Source organism: Xiphophorus couchianus, chromosome 8, assembly GCF_001444195.1.
Source record: "Xiphophorus couchianus chromosome 8, X_couchianus-1.0, whole genome shotgun sequence".
Lineage (NCBI taxonomy): Eukaryota > Metazoa > Chordata > Actinopteri > Cyprinodontiformes > Poeciliidae > Xiphophorus > Xiphophorus couchianus.
In genome coordinates, this window is record NC_040235.1 from 11,612,089 (window position 1) to 11,638,264 (window position 26,176).

Here is a 26,176-nt window from a genome sequence, read left to right on the forward strand (position 1 = left end):
ACATTTTTCATGTGAAAATGTTTTAAAAATTTGCTGGTTTTATTTTCTTATCGATCAATCCATTTCAGAATGAAGACTTCTAATAGTTGTGGAAAGTGATATAAATCTGTACTTTATTGTCTCTGTTAAAATATCACAATTTTAATCTAAAATAAAACGACTGGAAGTTATGCAAGCAAAATATGCAAAAAATATCAGCTGGTATAGTTATCTTTGTGTTTGCCTGAATGCTTCCATGACTGATAAACTATTTGCTGCATTTATATCACTTTTAAATGCCACCATTTAGTGATGCCATTTTTTAAACAAAATTTTAAAAATGGAATAAAACAAAACACTCACTTTCAAGTTATGTAAGAACATTATTTATTCAACAGTAGATCTTCAGTAATAAATAAATGCACAGGTCATTCATTCCACAATGAAACTGAGGGAAACATGTTTCCATTTGAAGGGTCGATATTGCCATGGTGAACCGGAGAGAGAGATGCGGATGGGACTGAACACAGAGAGGCATATCGAGACGTACAGACACAAACTACACACATCTGTACAAAGTATTGCATTTTTCATCCACTGGCCCCCTTTTTGTCCATCTCTCGGTACAAAGATCGACTCGGTCCGGAATCACCAACGATGTGCAAATCAACCAATATAATTACAAATACAGTATTGCATCACTTCAAAGTGCTACACAGAGAGAAAGAGGTGCTGACAATTTAAAAGGGAAAAAAAAAAAGTATAGAAACCCTAAACATGTTTGTGAGTCTGTATGGGCGTTCAGGTTTGAGTCTAGTATAAAAATGAACTTTTTTGCCTTTATTGGTCTAACACAGTGTTCATCTTAGCCTGAAACTTTAGTAATGCAGGAGTGCCCACCAATTGTGATGTAAGGATGTGTATATTTTTTGTGCTTGACTGGTTTTGAAGTACAACAGTTAATTCCTGATTGTGTTTTTCTATGTATATAAAAGTGCTCGTTTGGGTGATTTAACCCCATTAATTTATTTAATCAGGTAAACCCCGTTGAGATCTAGATCTCATTTTCAAAAGGGACCTGAAACAAACTTCACTCCCCGTCGGGGAATCGAACCCCGGTCTCCCGAATGACAGGCGGGGACACTCACCACTATACTAACGAGAAAATTAATGAATAGTAATTTTTTTATGTCGATGAGAAATAGGCATGGGTCGGGTACCAATTTTAAGGGATGACAAAGATACGATTTAAAAACTTGTAAAATATTTTCCATACAATTCCTAGGGGTTAAAGTCTTTATCGAGAGATACCAATATAAAATGGAAAGAGTAGTGACGCACCATTGTCCATCCCCAACGTGTTTCTGTTCACTTCCTGTGGAGATTCTACACTTGCCCCTCATTTTCAAGAAAGCTAAACTCCTCTGTTTTGAAGGAACATCACTCATAATTTATTAAGAATCAAAAGCTGATATTTCACAATGTAAACAAGCTGATCTAAATAAAGATAAATTGTCTTATGGTCTCTTTCTGTGCTTTGTGCCATTAAACTTGTGTAAGAATTGTACCACCTGTTTAGCAAAGTTGAGTTGAAATTGAATTTAAGGCAGCGTGCTAGCTGGGCCTAGTTGGGAGCTTGCTAGCATGCTTTCAGTAGGTTAGCTGTTATTTTGCTGTTATAATTAGACTTTAAAACTAAACTAAACATTTTACAAACATCAAAAGTTAAATCCTGAAGTTTCCTCTAACTTTATCTTTAAAATAACATTTGGTAAATCCACACAAATTAGCTTGTTAACTCCAGCTCTGGTTCTTGGTTAGCTAGTTTGCAAGTGAATTAATTTGTTTAATCATCTATGAGGTCTAATAAAAGTAATATGAAAAACAATAAAATTGTGCAGGTGTTTATTCTAGATATTTACTTACACTTTAACACTTTTTTTTTTTTTTTTGGATAGTCTATCGAAAAACCTTGACTGTGAGAATTTCCTACCGGCCCATGCCTATTGAGGATTTTCAGGGGTCTGCCAAACATTCATCAGTTTACTGTCTTGTAGTTACAAAACGGAAAATAAATGCCAAAAAAACTTACAGGGGGGATACCTTAATGAACAAGGCACAAACATCTTAATGGACCATCCACTGACACCGATGCTTATTTTTGCTTTTTATCTGAAAAACCTTTTTCAAGGCACCAAGCAGGAGCCACTTTGTTCTTCATGTCAAATCACTGTAAGAGATAAAACACTGCTGAGTAGAAGTGAAACCCAGTTTGTTTTAACTTGGGGAAAAATATGAATAGTTTACCGCGCACATGTTTAAAAGGAACATGTGCTTAAACAGACCGTCTTTCAGGGAGTTCCATCTAAAAAGAGAATCCCAACATTTCTGCAAAATATCCCCGAAATCTTTTCATTCTTGTCAGAAAACACCTCCTACTTCCAGAAATATCAGCCCTTTTTGCCTGAAAATATTTATATATGATGCAGAAGGGCTTTTATTGTGGTGTCAGGGGTTTTCCAGTCCATTTACAAGGGGCCCCAGCCTTTTTATTTGGCATCTAGTTCTATTTATTTTTAACCTCCTTCGTCTTCTCGGTGAGAAGACGAAGACCAGAGAAGAAAAAAAAGAGGGAGGGGGACAAGTCTGACATGAGAGGCAGAGATGAGAGGATGAGGAGGAGGGAGGAAGCATAAAAGGATGAAAAGGGAGATGAGAGGAGAGGAAGAGGACGTGTGAAGGGCAGGAAGCTCCGGTCGGATCCCTGGCAGAACACCTGTCACTGAAGAGGCTCCTGCTCTCTGTCACCCTCTTTTTTCCCTCCCTCTTTCCTTCTCCATCCGTCTCCTTTGTCCGGCGACAGGAGGGACACCCGAGGAGGAAAGAGGGAGTGCTTAAAATTCCCCCCTTCCTTCCTGTGTCCATCTCCTCTCCTAAAGACCTTGTCTCCATAGAAACAAGCTATCTTCATACTGAGCTTATTCAGTCGGCAGGCATGAACGTGTGCGTGGGAGAGAGGGGAAGATAGGTTCACTGCTGCTCAGGCCTCACCGTGTTAGGTTTCTGTGGGTGTGTGTGCGCGTGTGTCTCTGTGCATGTTGGAAGAAAAGTGTGTCTTTGAGTCGATGTCAGTCCAACACTCCGTGTGAGTGACGAACAAGTCTAGAAAAGACATTTCGTTTTTGGTCAACTGGAATAAATCTCTCGTGAAAACTGACTGAGTGTTGGCTGGTTTGTGAAATTAAAAAAGAAGAAGAAGAAAAAAAAAAAAAAGGTCCTTTTCAGGCACCGTGACGCTTCTCGCCTCCGTGTCGTGGAAGTACGGACACACTGCAGAGGTCAGTGACACTGAGAGCTCCTGCAGCCCAGTCTGCTCTCACTTTGAGTCAGGATTTGGGGTAAAGCTGTCCATTAGCAGCCGGGTGAGGTCGTGATGGGGCTGTGGTGCAGGTAGGCCGGGTTCACCACCGACACCGGGAAGTTGAAGATGAACGGAGACGTGGGCGTGACGGCCGTCGAGCTGTTGGCCACCGTGGACTTGGGTCCGAGCAACGGGCTCGCTGTGGCCGCGGCTTCGGCGGCACAGGATGTGGCGAGGACCTGGGACTCGAACTGCAGCAGCTGGCCCATGAAGCTGAAGTTGGGCGAGATGATGCTGCGGCGGCGGCGCACAAACTCGAAGGCTTCGTCCAGACGCACCCGCTTCCTCTTCATTAGGTAGGCCAGGCAGATGGTGGCGGAGCGGGAGATGCCTGCTTGACAATGGACCAACACTCGTCCACTTGAGTCTCGTACTGAATCTGGGGAAACAGATGAATCACAATTCAGAGACGTCTGCTAACAATAAAAGCAATCAAATCTCCAACCAAAACATATGATGACACAAGATCCAGGTTTCTTTCCTGTTTTGAAATACAGTTATTTGGAAAAGTACAGATCTCTTCTGTGGAAGGGTGGGCGATATGGATTGAAAAGTTTATCACGATATTTTGTGGTACTATTGTGATAACGATAAAAGTGATGATACCTATTTATTATGTATTCTTATGTAACAATTATAGCCCCACAAACACAAATAATGCTCTTGAAAAACATTCCAATTAGTAATGAACTTATATGGATATAAATCACATTAATAAGTATAATTTATATCACTAAACTACATACTGTAACTGTATTTTCAAATGTATAAGTATTTATTGATACTTTCATTGAAAAAAATGGTAAAATATCAATCCTGACAACAAGTATAGTTTTGAGGGAATTTTAAACACCATTAATTGGAATTTATCATGATAACGATAAATCAAAATTCTCACCATTATATGAAATGTATCATGGTAAAGTATTGTCCACTCTTACTTCTTTGTTTTGCTTTTTTCTCATGCTTTATTAGTTGTTTAGGAACATCAAATAGATTTTAATATCAGAAAGATGACAAGGCTCAAAATATTTTTTTAGTTTTTAAGGGGAAAAGATTTCCAACTCAACCCTAGTGTCAATATAACTGGCTCCTTTAATTATCTAATGTCTCTGCTTTTTCAATGCATTTTTCCACTGAATAAATCTCTTAGTAAAGACATAGCATTTACAAATATAAAAGTAAATGTTGATTGTGTTTTAAAATAAGTCATACTTTAAAACCTCTAACCCTTTCCTCGCCCTTTATGTGCATTATTTTTACACCCAGCAAGTAGCTTCTATCACACCAGATGTACAGTGACGCCTCGGCTAAAAACCGCTGTCGTTTTTCTCTCCTACGCACTTTCATGCCTCTCTGCGCTCTCGAACCGATAACTAACCTCAAAGTGAGAACGCTGCAAATCACATTTACAGTAACTGAAACACACAAGTGCAAAATTTGAATCATTCTCTTTGTTACACTTCCTCCTCTGGCCTATTTATGGCTCCCTCTCAGTGTGCATGCATGCTCTAACTTTCTCATGAAAAAGAAAGAAAAAACCCCGATTTAGGTAATGGTTTGATTACAGGATTTACAAGAACTAGATTTTTCATCTCGTGTGGCTGAATGCACAAAGTCTGAAACCTTAAAGTATGAGGATGGATTTTATTTTTGCAGTACTTCTAAAGAATCTTCTCAATTTTTTTTACAAACAAATTAGACAAGGGGTAGACTGGCATGGAAATTCACTATTCTTTAATAGTTTGCCCTAATTTGCCTCTTTAACAGACACTCTCATGCAAACAGATTGAGAGCTAACTTCAGCATCGCGTTTGTTCACTCGGTAACACCGGATGAGTCAGACTCTAGTCCCACAGCAGCTAACTATGACGCATACCAGCAACCTTCACCTGCACACACACGCATAGACACCATGCTAACACTAACTCACCAGTATGCAAAATAAAAGCACACTTGAATACATAATGCACTCAAAAACAAAAATGAGTTACAAGCGCTGCAAAAACAACATTTTACCGAGTGTGTTTGTTCTAGTGTGCGGTGCAGATATTTTAGTACACTTGAAATAAGACAAACATAACTTATCATCAGGAAGATGTAGGATGTTGTTTTAATTCAATAATCCCTTAATATTGATGAAAATTGCTATTTTCATCATGCTGTGTAGAATCCACACAGCACAAAGCAAAACACAAACATTGCAGCCCGTCACATTATGCAAACACACCCCCATAGGTCAGACACTGACCTATGAACTCGATGGCCTCCAGGAACCAGCAGCTGATGTCTTCTTTGTGGTTGTCCTCCACTGGGATGCACTTGTACTGGTAAGTGCCCTCGAAGTGGTTGGGACAGTCGGCCGACACGTTCAGCAGGGCGGAGATTCCGACGCTGTCCAGGACCTCCTTCTTGGAGGCGTGAAGGGCACTGCCAAGGTAGAGGAAGGGCAGGATCTCGACGGGGCCACCCTGGAGACACCAACATGAGGAAGATCTTTATTAGCCATCCCTGAATTTGTAATAAATGGTTCATGTTGGAGAGAACGGAGCATTCGCAGAGGCCCAGTGACTTGACTACAGCTTTATATTTCCTAAATCGCATTAACAAAGCTTCTTATTAGATAGAAATGGGTTTATTATGTGTATGAGAAACACAGTCGAACTGTTTAGGTTGTATATTTATGGGTCATGTCGATCCGCTGATGAAGCCACATAATTCAGCTGAAATATCGACGTGTTTTTAATGTGGTTTCACTGCGCTGTGCTGCTCTGAGAAGGCCATGTTTGCAGCTGCTCCTCTGAAAGCAAAAGCATCTTGGTGCCATGTGCAATACCCAGGCAAGGAGCTGACGCACATATTATGAATAATCATAAAACTTCCTTGAGAATGGAAAAAATCAACAGCAACATAAAGGTTGTTTTGGCTTTGACTTGTTTAAAAAAATATGACTTGCTGATCAGACATTAAATGTGATGTTGGCTACCATCTATATGAAAACTTCTTCCTCACTTTTATTTCTGAGCCCCTTGTGAACACATTACCTAATGAGCGTGGGCCCCCCTTTTACCGGACCTGAGAGGTCAACGGGTCAGCAGCCGTCCATACCGGCAGTACAGCTTATTGACAAAACCTCTGTCTGTTTATGTCACCGCCGCTGACGAATTTGGTACTGACACAGAGTCAGGAAATGATCAATATGGCTAAGAGATGCGGAGCAGGGAGGGGCAGAGTGGGCTGCATCGCTCTCGGCCAGTCACTCCATCATATTTGTCACAGGAAGTTGCTTCCTTCTCTTAAACTAATAACAAAAATGCACCTGACAGGACAATGAAGTGATTTTCTTGGAGAACACAGACATGCACACAGAAGCTGGGTTGTCTAAGTCTCTTGGCCTCGTGAATTCCAGGGGAATTAAACCCAAAGCGCATGTGACTGCGAGAGTTGCGTAAAATCCGCAGGCTCAAACAAACAGATCACTGTCCAACAAAAAACAAGGCCAGCTAGGTCACAGGAAGTCATCGAGAGCTGAATCGATGCCGAACTTTCAGCCCACTCCATTAGGTGACTTATTCAAAGCATTTTAATCAATTTAAAGTAGCCCCAAGACTGGTAAAAATATGGAAGTTAGTATAAAACATGAGTCCTTCAATAAAGCACTGATAACCCTGGGATCTGTCTGAAAGAAGGCATGGGCCTGTCTGACACTCTCACTGTAGAATAACCTCAATTAAACATACCACAAAAAAGCAACAATGATTTAGGCTACTGCTAAACTGACATAAGATTTTATTTGTTACAGTTATAATAATGTGATTTGTAACATTTATTTGTTTTTTTTATTTGTATACTTGAGCAAAATATGGAATGATGACATGCTAAAATAGGTAGCCACTTTCAGGCGCTTATTGTTTGGAACATGAGCCAGCTGACAGACAGTGCACACCAAGAGTAGAGTTTCTCTGACATCTCAGAAAAAGGAATAAATCATTTTTTAAATAAATTTATTACAAATTTTACGTTGGATGATTCCAGAAAACTGTGTAGAACAATGTATGTTCCTACTTGCTAAAAGTAGGCGACAAGACTTTTCTCTTGCTTTCGTGAAAGACAAATATAACTCTTTATCAATATTTCCGGTCACGTAAAACAAATACAGTCTGGAACCTAATTTCTCTTATGAAGGCTATGTCTGCTTATGAGCTGAAAGCAGGCTATTGAAGAGCAAATTCAGCATAAGGAGCAGAACAGCAAAAGGGAAAAACATATTTAGCACAATAACCAGCTGAAAACATTATTACATTTTCCAAGTAGTCATTCTATGAAGTGTTTTCATAAAAACAAGTGTAACCATATGTGCTGCTAGGACATTAACATGTTGCAAGAAAAAAAAAAACGAAATCAAGCAAATAAAGTGAATATAAAACTTGTGAATGTAAAAATGAATAAAATATAAAAAATCCGATCAAAATGTGTAAATATTACAGCCAAATTGATAAGAATGTGATAACTGGTGATTATTATTATATGAGCTCACATAAACTAAAAGCAAAACTACCATGAAATGTTTTCAGTTTTCTTCTAAATGATAAATATGTTATATTATTTCCACAGATCTAAGGGTCATTGTTAGATTTTGGTTTGAAACATATTTGATCACGTTATACATTTCTGATATTTTAAATATCTGAGGAAATATCACAATGATACCTTACAAAAGTAAATATTTTCAATGTGTTCAAGGTTTTTTATGTATATTTTCTTAATGCAGGAAACGTATTGAAGCAGAGGGTGACGGTGTTACCTGATCGTTGTGTGGTGTCCCACACGATGAGCAGGAGTCGATGCTGGACTGGCTGGTGAAGGACGGCAATGATTTGTTTTTTAAGCAAAACTCGGGATACTCTGCGTAAAATCTGTCATATCCCCCTAGAAACAAACAAGAAAAAAAATATTATTAACCATCATAATAATGTCTGATGAACACATTTACAGATAATGAAGATCTGCAAACTGAATGTGCAGCAGGATCTCCCAGCATCTTTCAACTGATTTAAAACATTTTCTTCAAAAGGGAATAATCAACTGCAGTCTGACCACAGCGGCTTGTGTCAAACCGTATTAACCATGATGTGTCATGTTTACCAGCCGCTCAGACTCTTGTGCTTCAAGCCGTCTGCATCATTAGGATGCAGGCACACACACAGACGCACACAGAAAAAAAGGGGATGCGCCACGGCTTGCAGCAGCTTCTGCTTTCAGAATATAAAACAAAAAACCTGACTTTCCAATTTTCCATTTTTAAAAAAATTATCATTATTCATTTCAATTTGTCCCTTTTCACTCCCCACGGAGGAATCCTTGTGAAATAATACAGGCTGTGCTGAGTGTCACCAACGTTTTCATGTGGCTTCAATGCATCAGCATTACCTCATCCACTCAGCCACTGAACTGAGCTATGAACGAGTGGATGTGAGAGATTGACTATATAAATATATATACATATGGATGTTTCCATATTACCTGACATCATCTGACATCAATTAATCGATTATAATGTCAAATAATTGTGATAACTGTGCACATTATTATTATTATTATTATTATTATTATTATTATTATTATTAATTTATTGATTTATTTATTTACAAGTGAATGAGTAAAGGTGGTCTAAATGGGAGGTATTTTACCTTTGAGCAGGTACACCAGTGTTCCCTGGGAGTCCCTGAACAGCGCGTTGAGCACCAGGGTCACCGTGCTGTCTTCCTTCACCGAGTCCGAGTCCGGCGTCCTTTCGTCGTACAGCACCACGACGGAGTACATCCCGGAGCGCAGGCGGCCCCGCACCTCCTCGTCCCCGGCCAGGACCTGGTCCAGGCTCAGCACGGAGCCCTTCGCCCTCCTTCGAACGATGGTGTTGCAGCGCGCGTTGACGGAGCCTCGGATGTGCCCGGCGCTGAAGGCGAGGAAGGAGCGGCAGTCCAGCACCAAGCACCGGCCGCCGTCGTCCTTCAGGAGCCGCTTCAGCACCGTGCAGTCCATCTCGCCCAGGTCTTCCATGGCACCTCGATGCAGATTGTGTGTATAAGGGTATGGGGGTTTCACTGGTGTTTAATCTCTTCGCCTTCCGAAGCTGAAGAAAGCTCGCGCACGGATCCTGTGGTGGATTCCCCCCTCGCGCCTGTCTTCTATCTGCGCATCACCGTATCCATTCAGCTTCTTGTTTCCTCCTCTGTGTGTGTCTATCCTAAGAACTCTTCTGTCTTGTTTTTCTTTTTCTTTTTTTTATGAATGGGTACATCGCGTCACGGCGGAGGTGACGTCAACCAGCAGCAGCCAATCACAGAGTCTTCGTTTATTCATTGAAAAAAAAAAAAAAAAAAAAAGCAAAAGACATCAATGAAACACCAGAAGTCAACAGCTCTTAAATTCTCGAAAAGGCTCTGAATAGAAATCAGCTGATAAAGTTGTATGTCCCTCAATCCAAAAGTCACAACAACTTAATTCAATATTATTTTTCACAGACTCATCAAAGGAAAATTTAATGATCTAATTTTCTTGGCCAAAAGTGAAACTTAGGTTAGGAAAAAACACAACCTTATGTAGCCTGAAAACATTAAATTAAGAACCTTCCCATATGCATCACCATACTACACTTTACGGCATTGAAGATTTAAAAAAACTAATGATTTACTTTTTAAAACTTTAATGCACAAACATCTAGTAAGTGCATCATGTATTTGTTTTCAGACCACCAGAGTCAATATTTTGTATTTACCACAACTTTATTCCTGACCTTTTTGACTGTGTTCTCTGTTCGCCATTGTGCCGTTTGTTCAAAAACAGTATGATGAACCCTAGAAGAGAGCATAATTAAGAACCGAAACTGACTCACCAAACTTCAACCTGTCTGTACAGGATAGAATTAGTAGTGCAGTACAGCTAGCTGCAGCAGAACCTTAGAATATCAGTAGGTTTTAAACATCCAATGAGCCTCTAGCTCTAAAGCTGTGAGGCTGTTTATGAATATCTGTTATTTGTTGTGAACAATATGAAAATCAATGTGAATTGTAGTTTTAAACATGGATATTTTTGAAGATGTGGCTTTTTACTGATGATTAATGGCCATAATGACAAAAATGTATCTACCCTCAGTAATAGACTTTCTGTGTTAATAGGATGACATAATGGTTATAATTGTATCACATAAGAAACATTCATAAGCGGTCAGATGTTCCTGCATGCACTAGACATGAACTTCAGGTATTTCAATCTGTACTTAACTTAAATATTAATATTATTTGTGTTACAAGAAGTTAAGTATAAATTGCTTTAGATTAGGGGGGGAAACACATAGATCATTACATTATCATTGCGATGTGCTTAGTTTTATTACATTCCCCAACACTTTATCTAATCATGTAGTATTTAAAACTCACCTATAACTCCGGCTCTGTCTGTTTTCGGTGCTACGGGACCTCAGGTGGGAGTGCTTACATCCCTGCATGCATGTGCGTGTGTGTGCATAAGTCTGAGCGCGCATCGACGTGTACGTGGGTGTGTAATCCTACAAGCGGATGCAATTTGCATCTCTCATCACACAAGCCTCAGAGCCTGCTCAGGTATTTGCATGTTGATCTCATTTCCATGGTTACAGGGGAAAGAGAGCAGCGAGGCAGCAGACGACAGGAAGAGAATTCAGACAAAAACAGACTGAAAGCAAAACAAGCTCAACCTGGAAGAGAGAGAGAGAGAGGGAGAGAGAGCAGGTGGAGGGACAAATATGGATGGGTAAATGTGGCAAAATATGCAAATGTATTTGATTTATAATTTATATGCAGATACAAATCTGTGTTAGAAGCTTTGAAATGTTCACAGTCTAATCGGGTTTGAAATGCTTAGAGGTATATCTCATGTAATCACTAGTTTATATTGCAAATTCTCCCATCTAATTGAGTCATGTCTTACTGTCAGATGCAAATAAACAAAAAACAACAAATGCAAGGAAAACACGGCAGAAGTTCATGGCAGTGACACGTTTATGATATGTTTAAACTACTTTTGTAAAACCTCAAAATTCTGTGTTTTTCTACAGAATTAGATAATTCTACAAACAAACATAATTTGCTACGATAGAAAGGTCACAATGGTTCTAATGCTTTTTGTCATGAGAAGCTCTTACCTATGAATTACTCAAGAGAGGGACTATTGTTATGTTTCTACAGCTCAGAAAGAAGCCAGTTTCACTGCCAGCAGCCTGGCAAGAATACAGTTGTTTTTCTTTGTCGAGGTCATAAAAACACAAAACATAACACAATTTGTCAGATATAACAGTCAATCTACTACAAAAAGAAGAGTAGAAATATCCTTTTTTGTCCCACAGGGGGGATATTTCTGTGCAACAGCAGCAAAGTGACAGGCAATCAAAGCAAGTAGATTCAAACAAAGATAGAATATAAAACATATAAAAACAGAATACAAAATACAATAAAAATACTGTAAAGGGAGAGAAACGTTTCAACATAAATACTGTTATTAGTTATTGGAAATAACCTGCAAAGTCCTTTTAACTGAAAACTAGACACGCATAAGAAAATCAGCTGATTAAGGTCTTTCTGTTTGCCTGCTCAATAGACTGAGATAATGGGTGGAGTTAGTAGGGTTTGTTTCTTAATTGTCCCATCAAACATCCTCTATGATTAATTTGGGGTAAATATTATCTCCCACTCCTCTGACCTATGGTGTACCGCAAGTATCTGTTCTAGGGCCCTCACTGTTTCCTTTACAGTGGATTTGAAAAAATGTACACTCATCTGTGAAATAAGGTTTTTATAGCTTAAGAGGGACACCATGTTGAAAAATTACCATTAATGTCTCTGGAAAGCAGTACTATTTAAACAAAACAACAACAACAAAAACTGCTAGAGTGGAAATGTGAAAAATAAAAAACAGTAGCAATCTGGTTGGAAAATAATGCACACCCTTTAGGTAATATTAAATGTAACAGTTTTTTTTAAGTTCAGTATCAGCACTTATCCTGTTTTAATACACACTTATCTACGACTACTTTACAGAACAGGATTCTACTGACATTTGCATCATAAACCCACTGTTACAAAACAATGACATTATTTGAGTGAAAGATCAAATTTATTTATAGTTGAAATGTATAGTAAAAATCTCACCTTATATTTAAACACTTTGAAATGTTTTATCATGGTCCAGTATTTTACTTAACTTTTATTTTTGTCCATCTTATTGTCCGCTTTCTCTTTGAGGAAGTGGGCAATAAGCAAGCAAAAACAAAAAATTGAAAAAACCTCAGATAAGGAGTGATTTAAAACTTTTGCACACTACAGTCAATGCTCTGAAAATCTGGAATATTCAACAGCTGAAATCTCACATTTGCATGTGAGCGTTGTTGAATACCAACAAAATGTATTCAGATTTGATCCCCAATTTGTCCTTTCTGCACGTCTTAATTTGTGCCAATAACTGATTCTGTTATTTTCATTTTACAGGCAATGAAAACAACAATACACGGAAAAAATTCCTCTGACATAGACATGGTAAGATGGAAGATGCAGAACAGTGTAGGGAGAGGAGTCAAAGCAAAGGAGTCAGAGGTAGAGATGGACGACTGGATCTGATAGAATATAAACAGAAAAGACAGGAGACGACTTCTTCTGCTGGACTGCAGATATTGACGCATTACATGTACACCATGCTGCATTACTATCAACCCCAAACAATGCCTTAACCAGGCGGGATGGTGCTGCTGCCGTAGCAACAACAAAGAGGTGTGGGAGGGTGGAGAGAGAATGGAGTTGGGGTGGGGAGGGACTCTGAGGGGATTGGCCGGAAAGAGACTCTGCGGTGATGTCATCGCTCTCTCCCTCCCGCTGCTCTCTGGTGTCCATCCATTCATCCCCTCACATCACATCCCCCATCTGCACTCCGTTATCCGTCAATACAGTGGACAAGAGGGAGAGGACGGGGTGAACAGCTATCCTCCTCCTCTCTTACTTGCTCCGTTTTCATCCTCTCAGTAAATAACAGAACACAATTTAGCATGCGACCAAATAGCATCCGGGATTCTTCTCATGATATCGTGCAAGGCTGAATTTGACCTTGAAGCAGAAATTTTTATAGGAGAGGTCTAATGTCAGTGTGGCACAAAACGCGTCACTTCCATTTGGTTTGATTTAACAACACAGGTGGAAAAAAAATACCTAAAGCAGCCCAAAGTTATTGGAGAATGTAACAATTTACAGCTGTGCCACAGCTGGTGGAGCACTTCCTCTATCAAACACTAATTTCTGCTCTCCTTATGTCCTCTTGTCCTTGAGCGAGACATACAACACAGATGGTACTCTGGTACTCCTGGTACTCAAGCCGATTCCTGCAATAACACGTCTTGCGGGTTAATGCCATTGAATAGTTACTCACTCAGAAGCTATTCTGATTTCCACTGGGAAAGGAGGTGGAAGGCGATGCGCCATCATTTACCCTCCTGGGCAAAACATGTACTGAGAACAAAACATTTAAAGCGTCTCCAGTCAGAATCAGCATCCAATGAGAAAATAAAACTCCATGCAAATCAAATATACATTGAAGTAAATGCTACTTTATAATCAATAAAAGGGGATTTGAAGTACTGCGCTTCAATCTGCTAGGTGTCAGAGAAGAAATCCTTCTCATGAATGTGTTTCATAGGGGATAAAACTAATCATATTTGGTCAAATATTTCCTTTATTTACACCATTTTCACATTTTTGAGGCTGTTTTAAGGAAATTTGTACTGGTTTTGAACCCTCTAGGACTAATCTGGATTTGTAGCAACAACAACAAAAAAAGAAAACAACAAAAGATGTATCTTTTGCAGGTTATATATTAATTGATTAACCCCTAACATAAAAAAGTGATGAACTGCTCTAACCTTTTAAGGCTCTGTTGTTGTCTCAAGCCTGGTGGCTGTGTTAATCTTTTATTTAGGTTTTGCAGCCTGATGAGAAATGAACTGAACTGAACTATTTCTTTGATTGTAACAGTTGTGTCTAATTAAAGCCACTAATTGTCTGCAGGCCCAGCTAATGTACTCTGACTAATCAATAGAACAGTTAGCAGGTTGGTGTTTTCAAATCCAAATCAGTAAAGACGAACTAGCCTAATGTATCAATAAAAACAACACACCAGCACCCACTTGTATCGCTGCATCGTCCACACATTCTGAATTTCTCCCTCTGTCTAATCCCATAATCCACGATTAAGCTTTGACTGACTGCTGCGTTTTCATGAATCAGTTTGTATCGTTTTATCACGTGTTTGTGTTTATCGTCAGACAGGCAGAAAGAGTCCAAGTGAAACGAAAGATGAGAGCTGTATTAAAAATAAAGGGAAAAAAACGGTTGTTATGGAAAGAGGGCAGCAGAGAGAGAAACGGGATGAGCTAAGCAGCGGACGTGGGCGAGAAGTGGCATGGTGGGGGCTGTTACTCTGTTTGGATCTGATCTATATTTTCTCTTGGAGACACGTTGATGCTTCTGCAGCACCGATATGAGTTTTCATAGCTGGCACTATGAGCTGTTTCACCTACTCAGTAGAGCTGATGAAACCTTAAGGCATAATTTCCTCCAAAATATATATTTTTTTCTGTGGTATTTTGCTAGTATGCTACTATTTGAGCCTGCTAATAAACGGATGTCTAAGATTTAAGAAAGTAATCCATCCAAAATAAGTTAGGGTCCAATCAGGGTCAATTAAAAATATATATGAGAGAACATTCAGTAAATTCACTAGTTGGAATATTATTATGTTGTTGTTTGATACATTCTTCTAATATTATGTCTACAAAAAATATATATGTTATTGTTCTGCGATTTATCTTTCTGTGAAGGACATTTCAGAGAGCTTCCACAGCAGAGTTTAAGGCTAAAACTCTGCGGGCTTGTTTTTCAACCACCATCCTGTTTGCCCAAAGCAGTCTGTGGCAACTGTGAGAGTTAATAAGTAATTTGCTCAAAAGGTCACAAAGTATTTACCCCAATTTCTATGCAGCACTCTCGTACCGACTTACTATGAACCCTTACTGGTCATCTTTTTTTCCTCTGCAGCGTAACATTTTTTTTTAAGGTGTTTAAGGTCATGATAGCGTAGCTTCCGTTTGAAGAAATGTTTTGTTTATTTTTCAGGTTAAAGTTGTATTTGACTGAGAAGATCAATAAAGATGCCCTGCGACAGACTGGCGACCTGTCCGGGGTGTACCCCGCCTCTCGCCCGGAACGTAGCTGGAGATAGGCACCAGCAACCCTCCCGACCCCATTAGGGACAAGGGTGAACAGAAAATGGATGGATGGATGGATGGATCAATAAAGAGCAAACAGGTAATCATTTTTAGGGTAAAAGCGGGTCCTTAAGAGAAGAAAGACAAATACACAATAAAATAAATGTTGGAACACCATCGGTGGAAATAATCAACAAACTAGAACTTCTGTTTAATTGTTTCAGATCATCTATATAATTTTTGATATTAAGGATTATCTATATAATCATCAAGCCCAGTTGGTTTTAATAGGGTTTTTTCCACAATAAATGAAATCATTGTTTGCAAATATACAAAAAGGGGGGCAATACTTTTTTCAAAGTGCGTAGATAGATTTGTGACAATGTTTTAATCACCTGATCCATGAAGATTGAAATCAGATCTGCATTTTTCCAAATAGACAATATTTCCTTTCATTATAGTGTTTTTTGCATTGAAAGCTAAAAAAAACCCCCTAAGCCAAAACAGATATCACCTTATTCAGTCTCACTCACATGCAACAACAAAAAAATTCCACTATTTAAATCTCTTTTCATGTTTTGAATATTCAAAGCAGGTCAGGATGAAATCGGTAGATCACATCCAAAGCTATTTTTCCCAAACATATACTTCTGCAAGCACATTGTCCCTTTTTTTTACGTCATGCAAATCTCATATTCAAGCAAAATACAAATGTTTAGCTTCTGAGAACAAGGAGGAAACTTATGATCATAACCAGAAGGAAGTGATATGTTTTAATGCCCTCCACTTATAAATACTGTCTTGTAAATTGGGCATGAGCTCATCACTGGATAATATCACAGGCTGGTGCTTAGAAAGACGTTTATACAAAGGTGACACGCCAAAATGAGTCAAAACCTTAACATCACGTCTGGTTCAGAGGAAAGCTACATCTAAATGAACAGAGATTTTTTGGTCTCTTTGGAATTTTCCTACATCTCCACTAATTCTCCTCATCTACCTTTCTGTAAGAGAAAAAATTCTGAAATTATTTAATTTCTCTTAACAAAGACCAAGATCATTTTGGCCAAACGAACTGTTGCTATTTAGAGATTAAGGCAATTATGGCTATTTTTGTTTTTGGGAAGGTGTTTTAAAAAATGTGTGTGTTTTTTTTTAAACACATTAGTGACCAAAGGTGTGTTAAAACATGCAAATTAGGTTGTATTACTGTCAGTGATACGTTTATGACTGACGGTAACAGTTTGTTTCCGTCTGTGTCTAAATATAAATCTATTGCATTGGACAATGATCAGCATTATCCAATGCTGATCATTCCTGTTGGGAATTTTCATGTATTTTAGAGTTAATTTATGTGACAGACTCACACAAAGCAGTGCATAAACATAGAAACAACAAAAAAAAATATGTGACAAAATTATTTACAGCTTAAATTCTGAAAGGTGTGGATTCCCCCCCTCTTATTCTGATACCACCAAATAAAATCCAGTGGAACCAGCTGGAATTGTCTGTGTCTGCTCCAGAGGAGCTCCAGCTGGGACCAGTGTCACCAGTCACACCATGAAGGAGAAAGTATCCCATGTCTTTCTATAAATTATAAACTCAGGATGGCTGAATCTAAATATACACTACACACAAGCATAACCGTTGATGTTATGTAAATGACATTAATTTGCACTGTTACAAGAAGTTTCTAGGTTCATGTTCTAGTCAGGGGTCTTTCTTTGCTACATTGAGTTTGCATAATCTCATCATGTTCAAAACACACGCATGTTAGATTAACTGGTCTCTCTTAATTTCTCTTGGCTCTGAGAACTTCTTGTGTGGGTCAGGGCGCATGGCTTTTTTCTCCAGTTTGTCTCTGTGCTGCCTTGTTTCCTGTAAAAAAACATCCACAAAGCTGGTTTTGCACAGGAAATAAAACTTTGTTTTGCCTTCTATCATCCATGTTAGGAGGGACAAGACCGGATTTAGGGATTAACCTTAGAGATCCTTTTATCGTCTTTCAATATGTATGTTTTTGTTCGTTTTTCGGCCACTACTTTTAGAATTCTTGGTTCATCTGTTTATTCAGTCGGCAGTAGTTTTTCCCTCCAACCATCTTAGAGTGTCTGTAAATGGACAAATGAATGAATGAAGACTGTGAGGAGGATTAGCTCTAGGTCAAATCATGCCAGGACTAGAGCACAACTTGTGTGTGTGTGTGGGTGTGTGGGGGGTTGCATGTCTGGGTGACATGATGCAGCGTAAGCAGAAAAGACACAAGGATTAAAGACAGGAAACAGGAAGCTTTGAGTGTTTTCCCTCATCTGCAAACAAATCTACTCACACATTTATAGTTGCTATATATGTAGGACATTCACTGTTATTCTTAAATCAAACAATTTAAAGTTACATTTCACGGTAACACAACCCAGGGCTCTTTTCCCTGTAAAGGGGCAAAGGTAATCTGACATGAAGCAACCACCAAACCAAGCACCACACAAAAAACAGCAGCTACAGATCGATAATAGAACCCATCACCAAACAGCTCAAAATCTTTGCAATTTGCTTCAATTCTTTTTCACACAGAAGAGAACTGCTCATTATCTCCAGACATCTTGCACTTCGGGCTAATTGGCCTTAAAGGACAGCGAGTTTTCTTTGGTTGCCTCAGATGCAACCTGACAAACCTAGACTGGGTTGCCATGTCCTTTTATTGTTGCAAACCATTTCTAAAAATGACCAAGTTGTTCTAATTCTTACTTTGCTGACATTGAGTTTATCATTTAATGTGCCAACCAGGCACTGTTGAGTCTAAGACGGTGCTTCTACAACTTGCTTTTGTTTTGTTTTTTTTATCCTTACATTTCCTGATCTAAGGTTAAACTTGCTGGGACTTTAGAGAGACCGACAAGTCTCTATCTAAGAACATTTTCAGCCATTTTAGAAGACATTGTTTTGTGTCTGTGGAGAGACATTTTTTTTGTTACTTCTTGTGCTGACCCTTAGTAGATGCTTCTCTGAACAGTGAGCCGTCTCCCATTCTTGAGAACCTCCACTGTCTATGAAGATTGTTGTCTTTCTCACTACAGAATGATGGACCTTCAGTTTTATAAAGAATGGTCAGATTCATTGGGAAGGGGTAATAATGGGTTCTTGGAGATCATCAGCAAAGTATTTTTTCCTTGGTGTGTTAATCCATGCCGGAGTGGCTCTCTCCAGGCCAGCTTCTGCCGTTTCACACTGAATAAAATGGCTTTAAACTGTTTTGTTGCTGCTTGTGCTACACAAATAGATAAACTTAATTTAAACTTAACTGCATCTTATTTTCTGACCATGGCAGTGCAGACCTTTTCGCATATTGGATCAGTTTTATTTTTAAAAAACCCTAGCATGGTTAATTTGTCTGATTATGAAAGTTGTAGCAGGCAGAGAAAATATCATGTATGCAGAAATAAAAACTTATCAACATAGTAGGATGTGTCTTTCTTTTGTTTATCATTGATAAGTGAACATAAAGCAACAAAAACCAATCATGAGAGCAAAAACTGAAGAGAGGAAGAGGAAGGGAGGACAAGATTCCTGCAGGATGATCGAGAGGAAGCGTAATGTCCTTGCTAATGTGACAGTCAAGAGACTGAACTTCCTGTAACTAAGTGTGTGTGGGCATGTGTGTGTGTGTGTGTTTGCTTAGGAGCGTAGCTAGTCAATTGCCCAATTGCTTGACAGCCAACATGATTATCAGAGTCACAAAACACACTTAAAACACTTCCCCCCTCGAGGGAAGCTGCCGGAAGCACAACCAAGACTCGCCTCCTCGTGGCGTTATCTCAGTGGGTTTCAATGTGACACGGCTGAATCACACTGTGTCACCACATTTGACTCATGCCGCTTGCTTGGATTCTTTTGAAATATCCGGCTCAGTTGTGAAAGGTCAAGATTGAGTAGATTATTACCAAACTTTAACCCCGAGTCCACTTATGAGCTTGTAGAGGCATCAAGAAAAACAAGCAGAGTTTTTCTTTAAAGCTGTTCTGTGTAGTTTTAAATCTCACCTGTTTTTTTTTTTTTTATTACGACCTTTAAATAATTTAAGAATTTGTTTACAACTGTTGATTGTAGATTAATGTAGAGATGTATAGTTTAAAATATGACCATGGCTTTGAATATTTTAGTTTTGTGTGCAATGAGAGAGTTTCTAAATAACATAGTTGTGAGGAAGGTGGAACTAATCGGATTTCATGTGATAAACCAAGACAAACAGGACACAGATATACAGTACGTAGAGCCACCTTTCATTGAAACTGCAGCTGCTGATGTCTCTACTAACTTTTAACATACAGACATATTTCTTTGCTTGCGCCTCTTTGCAAAATAGCACCAGTTTATTCAAACTGGAGATTGAGCATCAGGTAATGTCAATTTGGATTTGGACTGGGCCATTTAAACAAGAAAATTTGCTCAGTTATGCTTTTGCAGCTGTGTGCTGGTCTGTCATGTAAAATGTCCACAACATTATAAAGTGAAAAACAATAAACAATTCAATAAGTATGAATACTTTTTAAAAATCCTGTAGGTTGCAGTTCTTTCTCACAGCTGTGTTTATGGAGGAAAACCAAAATTTGAAGCTAATCAGAAAATACTGAAAAAAGTACAATTAATTCTCAATATAAACATTTATCTCAAATCCTCTGTAATAACAGTATGAATGTGACCCTACACACTGAGATGTACATTTTCTGCATCATATCTGGTCTTACTTTACGGGAACAGAAGGCAGACTATGAAATTGAACTTGTATCTGGCAGATCACGAGCTTAAATCCACGAAAAGCTAAAATTACTGCAAGGATGGAGCCAAAGGCGGCGCAGTCTTGACTCCAGTGTGAGCACTTTATTTCTAATTCTTTCTAAAATCGATGGTTCATTTTTGTACTGCCTTAAGAACCCACAGTAGAGCAGAGGGCAACCTCACCTACACTTTGGATCAGCAGATTGAAAACTATTTATAGGGAGGCGCCCACACAACTCCACATAAATATACGTTATACCAAAAAAAAAAAAAGAAAAAGCTGATAAGTAAACAAATGTATTACATAAAATATTATCATGGAAATAAATCAGTCATATGGTGCAGCCTATTGAGAATTAGATTGATTTATTCACTATTTGTTTGTTTTTTCCACCATTCAGGGCCTAGAAAAACCAATAGGAGGAGTAGTTGCTGTTTCCTTGAAACAGGTTTGTTATTATGAAGTTAGATTAACATGTGCGGGAGGAGACCAGTATCTGGATAAAACCCCGTTTTGAGTAGGAAAAACATCCCAGTTGTCGTGCTTCTCCAGGGCAGAAATGTTAACCATCGCTCCCAAATGCAGCTATAAAAAAAAGTCAGTGAAAATGTGTTTTATCACAGATTCATTTTATTCTCCAACTTTTGTTGATTGATCATTTTTGAGATATGTCCAAATATATTCTATATCTCTGAAAGCAAAGCGGATTGACTGCTGTCTTGCAGTTACATTATCTCCTGACTTTGCATACATCTAGATCTGCAACAATAACAAATGTCCCAGTAGTTATTGCGATGATCAATAATGTTGTTTTGAGACCATTTACAAGTATTACATTGACAATGACACAATTAACGCTGGTTGCTTAACACTGGAACTGGAATATATTTTAAATATCTACAATAAAATCTGAATATGACAACCAAAAACAATAAATAAAATGGACATAAAAAACACAACCAAAACCATAAATTAAATGAATGTTGATGTATCTATAAATAAAGTTGCCCTCCAAAAATATTAACAGAGTGGAAATTACTGAGCTACTGAACTCTTTTTAAATGGTCATCCAATGAACTGATTCATCACTTACTGCTACAGGTGATGTGAAAACTATTTTCTCCTAGCAATAATGTCAATTAAAGGTAGTTGAGTTAAGATTAGATCAACTTTTAGAAAAAGATATATTCAAAATATGCAGAAAACAAATATTCGGATCCCTGACCTTGTTTGATTGAATGTTTTCATGCTCAAATCTACATCTGTATCTCTCATCTACTCAGGTGAGCTGCTACATAGAATTACTTGTCAGATAAAAAGGGTCAAGCCACATTTACTGGACCTCTCAACTAGTCTGATTGCATTTTGGCTGACATGACACGATATTTTGCCTTTTTTTAATGCATGCTGGCGTATCTACTTTGACTTTGTCATGGATACTAATTGTCTCTTATTGCTGGGAGGCATTCTGCTTATGCCCTTTGCTTTGAAATGCTGTCCATTTAGCTGGCATTTTGGTTAAACTCAATTCTTTCACTTCTATCTATAGAATGTTATGTTTTAAGATAACCCAGACCCAATTGTGGTCACAAAATATGGTTTAAATATGGTAAATCACATTCCCTCTGCCAGGAAAATGATTCCCTCTACAAAATATTCTGCTGCTTGTAGCCTGCCAAACATTTATAATTTTAAATTCTAAGCTAACCAGGAAACACTTTATAACATTTTAGAGAATATGACTCTTTTGATTGAATTCTGTATTTCCTGCTCTTTTAAATGTCATGTTCATCACATTAAAGGCAGGCAGTATTCTGGGCAGTTTGTTACATCTTCAACTGTTGGAGCCAAGCAAACCCCAAGAGAAGGACGAAGTGAAAGTTTGTTGGAGCGCAACTCCTACTCAGTACATTCACTGAAGCCAAAACACAGAGCCCTCGTTGCAGTGTCTAAAAATATGTTTGAGTTTTGCGCAACTGAGAGAGGACTTTTGCTGGCACTTACAATGTTGCAAGCTCTGGTATCATCACTAATTGGGTAAAAACAAACATGTCTTCCACTGGCATTCAGCCTGAAGATAGAGCAAGATTCCTTCTATTGTCACTCTCATGAGCGTAAATGAGACTGTAATAAATAATTTCAAAAATATGTTTTGCATACGTTGTGCAGTATATCCTATAGAATTCAACAAAACCTGATTGTGTTTTTATGTACTGTGCACAATACGACATGATGTGAACTTTTCAGTTGTAATTTTGGTTGTAAATAGGCACAGACGAGGCCCGTGCAACAGTGCTGCCTGCCAACATGTTTTGTTTGTTCCCTTTCCCTGGTTCCGTCGTGCAACACTCCACCTCCTCTACTTCCTCCAAACTGAACGCCACTGGGGGCAAAGCCATCACCCCGGCAGCTAAAAACAGGTCAAGTGTTGTTCCGTGATGTTGAAAATGTTAACCTCAGCCCTCAGGAGAGAAGGGGAGCATGAGAGAACGAGCATCATGGGAAACGGGAGGAGTCAGGGTGGTTCGCATTGTTTGAAAGACAAAGTGAGACGCAGCGAGCGAGTTTGAAGAGCGGCGCGTTTTATCCAGCTCTGCCGCAAACCACTTATTTCCTCTCCATTCCTCCCACTCTGCTTCTGAAATCACATCTGCACCATTGTGGAATGATACTTGTGCTGAATTTTGAAATTACAATAAATTCACTAGAGGATGATGGCTACTCCCGAAATAGTCTTTGTGGGTAGTTATTTGTGGCGTTATCGCAGCGTGAGGAGCACTCGGGTCAGGGTGGAAGCATTAAAGAGAACTAAAAGGGGCCACATCATTTCATTAATGTAACCATAATGAATTCCACTGGTTTATTTTTAGTGGGAGTGTGTTATGTAAGAAGCTTTCATTGAAAAGGTTATTGCTAAAAAAAAAAAAAAAGAAAGGAAAAAAACAAAGGAACTAAGTAGAAATAATGTCCTTTTAAACAAAGTAGAGAAAAGATTTAAGTAAAAGAAAAGTATGTGGTAATCTCAGTAGAAATTGTTGGGTTTATCACTAAAAACTAATGAAATGCTTAATAAACCAATTAGAAGAACCGTGTGGCTCCTATCAAGGGTGGATTATCCAATGATCATTGTGGACACAGGTAGGGACGTAGGGTAGCTTCAGAATGTAACTTTTATTTTTTTTTTTTAATTGTTTGTTTTTTACATATTTGTTAAAATTATCATTATGCCGTGACAGCATAAGATATGTAACCTGTGGGAAAATAAATAAATAAAATTAACAAAAATGAGCTCCTCTGTCGTTTCCCAGTGCTAACTGCAGAAATATACTACTCAGTCAAAAACAACCAATCAGAGCCAGGAGGAGGGTCTTAGCGCTGTTGATTTGCATCGTGTATGCGCCCACTCACCCCCTGCGCCTTCTTTTCTCCTTCACTATAGTTGGTGCTAATTCGCCATGGTAAGGCTAGTTAGCTTGGACACCAATGACATTTAGCAGCACATACACAAACATGATCGATAGCTCTAAAACCCTACTTTTGGCTCTGATTTGTTGTTTGTGACAGAGCGGTGCATTTTTGCAGGCAGTAGGAGGCATATGTGTTCAACATAAGGGAAAAAAATATATATTTTTGCAAAAGTCACATACTTCAGTTTTAAGGAACAAAAACAAAAAAAGTTGTTTTCAAATTTTAGATATTATTACTTCCAGCCTATGTATGAATTCAATGCCTGATTTTCTTTGTTAGTAGGTCACTAACTAAGTAAGAAAAACAGCTTTTTATGTTGTGACTTGTCTCACTGCAGTAAATGGTAAACTACATGTATATAAAGCTGTTATATTTTGAAGCTTCGCCTTGACAACACCCTGAAATACTAGCTTGAGCTCTAAAATCACAGCACTTTTATTAGTGGGCTGCCGAAAGTGGAAGGGATTTAAATTGTGGAGGCAATCATCACACTCTCTGAAAGCTTTCATAGTTTAGCTTAGGTGTGTGATCCGTTCTAAATGTGATTCTTATAAATTGCTTTATTTATGCATGAACTTCCTGAACCCGCTGCAGGAAGCTCTCATCTGTTCTGTGGAGATGAGAGGCCAGAAGCTCACTTACAGTAAAACCGGAAACACTCCTGACCTAACGTGAGTTCCTCTAACACATACACACACGGGGAAATTATGGGACCACTTGCTGCCATAAGTGATAGTGAACTTGTTTTTTGGTGGAGTGCGCCTGAGGGGTCCCTGGTGGATCTGGGCAGCTGTGCAGAACTCGGCAGCTCAGGGAAGATGAATGAGACAATTAAACAGAGCTTGATAGCACCTCTGTGACTAATGGTTTCCTTTGCTGCCTATCTGAGCACAGACAAACATTAAATAAGGAGCAAAGTAGTATTTTGGTGTCCTTTGAGGGTTTTATATGAATTGATTGCATACATAGGGGGACTTTTCTTTGTTAGTAGGTCACATAAGTAAGAAAAACAGCTTTTTATGTTGTGACTTGTCTCACTGCAGTAACTGGTAAACTATATGAAGTACTCACCCCCATTTATGTTTTACTTATTTTATTGCTTTCAATATAAGTTAGTTTATGAGCACAACTCATTCTGGAAGCAATCTTTTCAAACTTTTTTTTCAAAATCAGTTTAATTTATTGAATTTATCAAAACATATTGTGCTTATTTTAAGCATTTTTTTCTAGCATTTTCTATTTTTTGGCATATCAGAGGTCCGCAACCTGTGACTCCACATAATGGCACTTAATACCTTTGGCTAAAATTTAAAAGGAACTAGTTCATATTTTGAAGTGCAGATATAACAATAAATGCAGGTTTTTAACTATTTTTAATTTCTTTTCCTGCAATATCTATGATTTAAAAAAACAAAATAATCCTCTTATGTTTATCTTTATATTAAACTAGGCCTTATTGTTTTACAGACAATAAATTTCACCAGTGATTGATAAACATTAACTGTTATCAGTTTCAAGTCATACGTATTTTCATAATGGCTTGAAAATATGATGCCAGTTTGCCTTCGCAAAAACTGATAAACTTTCATTTTGTAAAGAGTACTTCACTCTGGACCTGGAAGATATTTTAAATATCCAAAATAAAACCAAAAACAGTAAACAAAATGGAAATAAAAGCTACTTGGAACTGAAACCATAAATGAAATAGAAATCTATAAACAAATATACTCTTCAAAAAATATTATAGATCAAAAAGGAAATTATTGAGCTAATTTTAATTTATCATGCTTAGAAATAACATAGTTGATTTCTCTATGTTATCTAAACTCAACACAGCCAATATGATAGAATATTTCTGCACCTGTTATTGTGCAGAAATATGCATCAATTGACACGGTGAAGGTGCATCTCTCTGATGCACCTCCTGTTGTGAATACTCCGTCTGTTTTGAGGGCTTCGTTTACCTTGACTGCATGTTGGAGTTTGTTAGCTGAACAGGTAAACCTGCTGTTTTTCTGTCCAAACATGTGTCGCACTTGCAGGGGGTAGGGTGCACTTCCTTCGCTTCCTGTTGTACACACCATAACGGCCAATCAGTCCACTGCGAGTGGACCGACAGAGCGGTCATGTGGTAATTAACTTTGCTCATTAAACCCGACCTCAGGCTTTGTTCTGCCATCTGGATCCAGCATCCGTCCTCCTGTGTGCGAGACTGACTGACAAACTCTTGTTTTCCTCCAAGATAAAGGAC

The 26,176-nt window shown here is 38.4% G+C and overlaps 1 protein-coding gene across 1 annotated transcript; it reads right to left on the minus strand.

Annotated features, from left to right (window-relative positions):
• Positions 1 to 342: 342 nt before the first annotated feature.
• Positions 343 to 9,676, minus strand: dusp4 (dual specificity phosphatase 4). The gene is made up of 4 exons (XM_028024957.1): positions 9,091 to 9,676; positions 8,205 to 8,329; positions 5,652 to 5,871; positions 343 to 3,779 (listed from the first exon to the last, which is right to left on the minus strand). The coding sequence occupies exons 1-4, from the start codon at positions 9,458 to 9,460 to the stop codon at positions 3,391 to 3,393; spliced, it is 1,104 nt and encodes a 367-aa protein (XP_027880758.1). The 5' UTR covers positions 9,461 to 9,676; the 3' UTR covers positions 343 to 3,390.
• Between the last annotated feature and the right edge of the window lie 16,500 nt (positions 9,677 to 26,176).

Excerpts from the sequence above, each read along its gene's own strand:
- dusp4 (XM_028024957.1), bottom strand. The coding sequence starts at position 9,460 with ATGGAAGACCTGGGCGAGATGGACTGCACGGTGCTGAAGCGGCTCCTG. Across the intron at positions 8,330-9,090 it reads ACTGGTGTACCTGCTCAAAG|GGGGATATGACAGATTTTAC; the intron begins GTAAAATACCTC and ends GTTTGTTTCTAG. Across the intron at positions 3,780-5,651 it reads GGAGGCCATCGAGTTCATAG|ATTCAGTACGAGACTCAAGT; the intron begins GTCAGTGTCTGA and ends CTGTTTCCCCAG.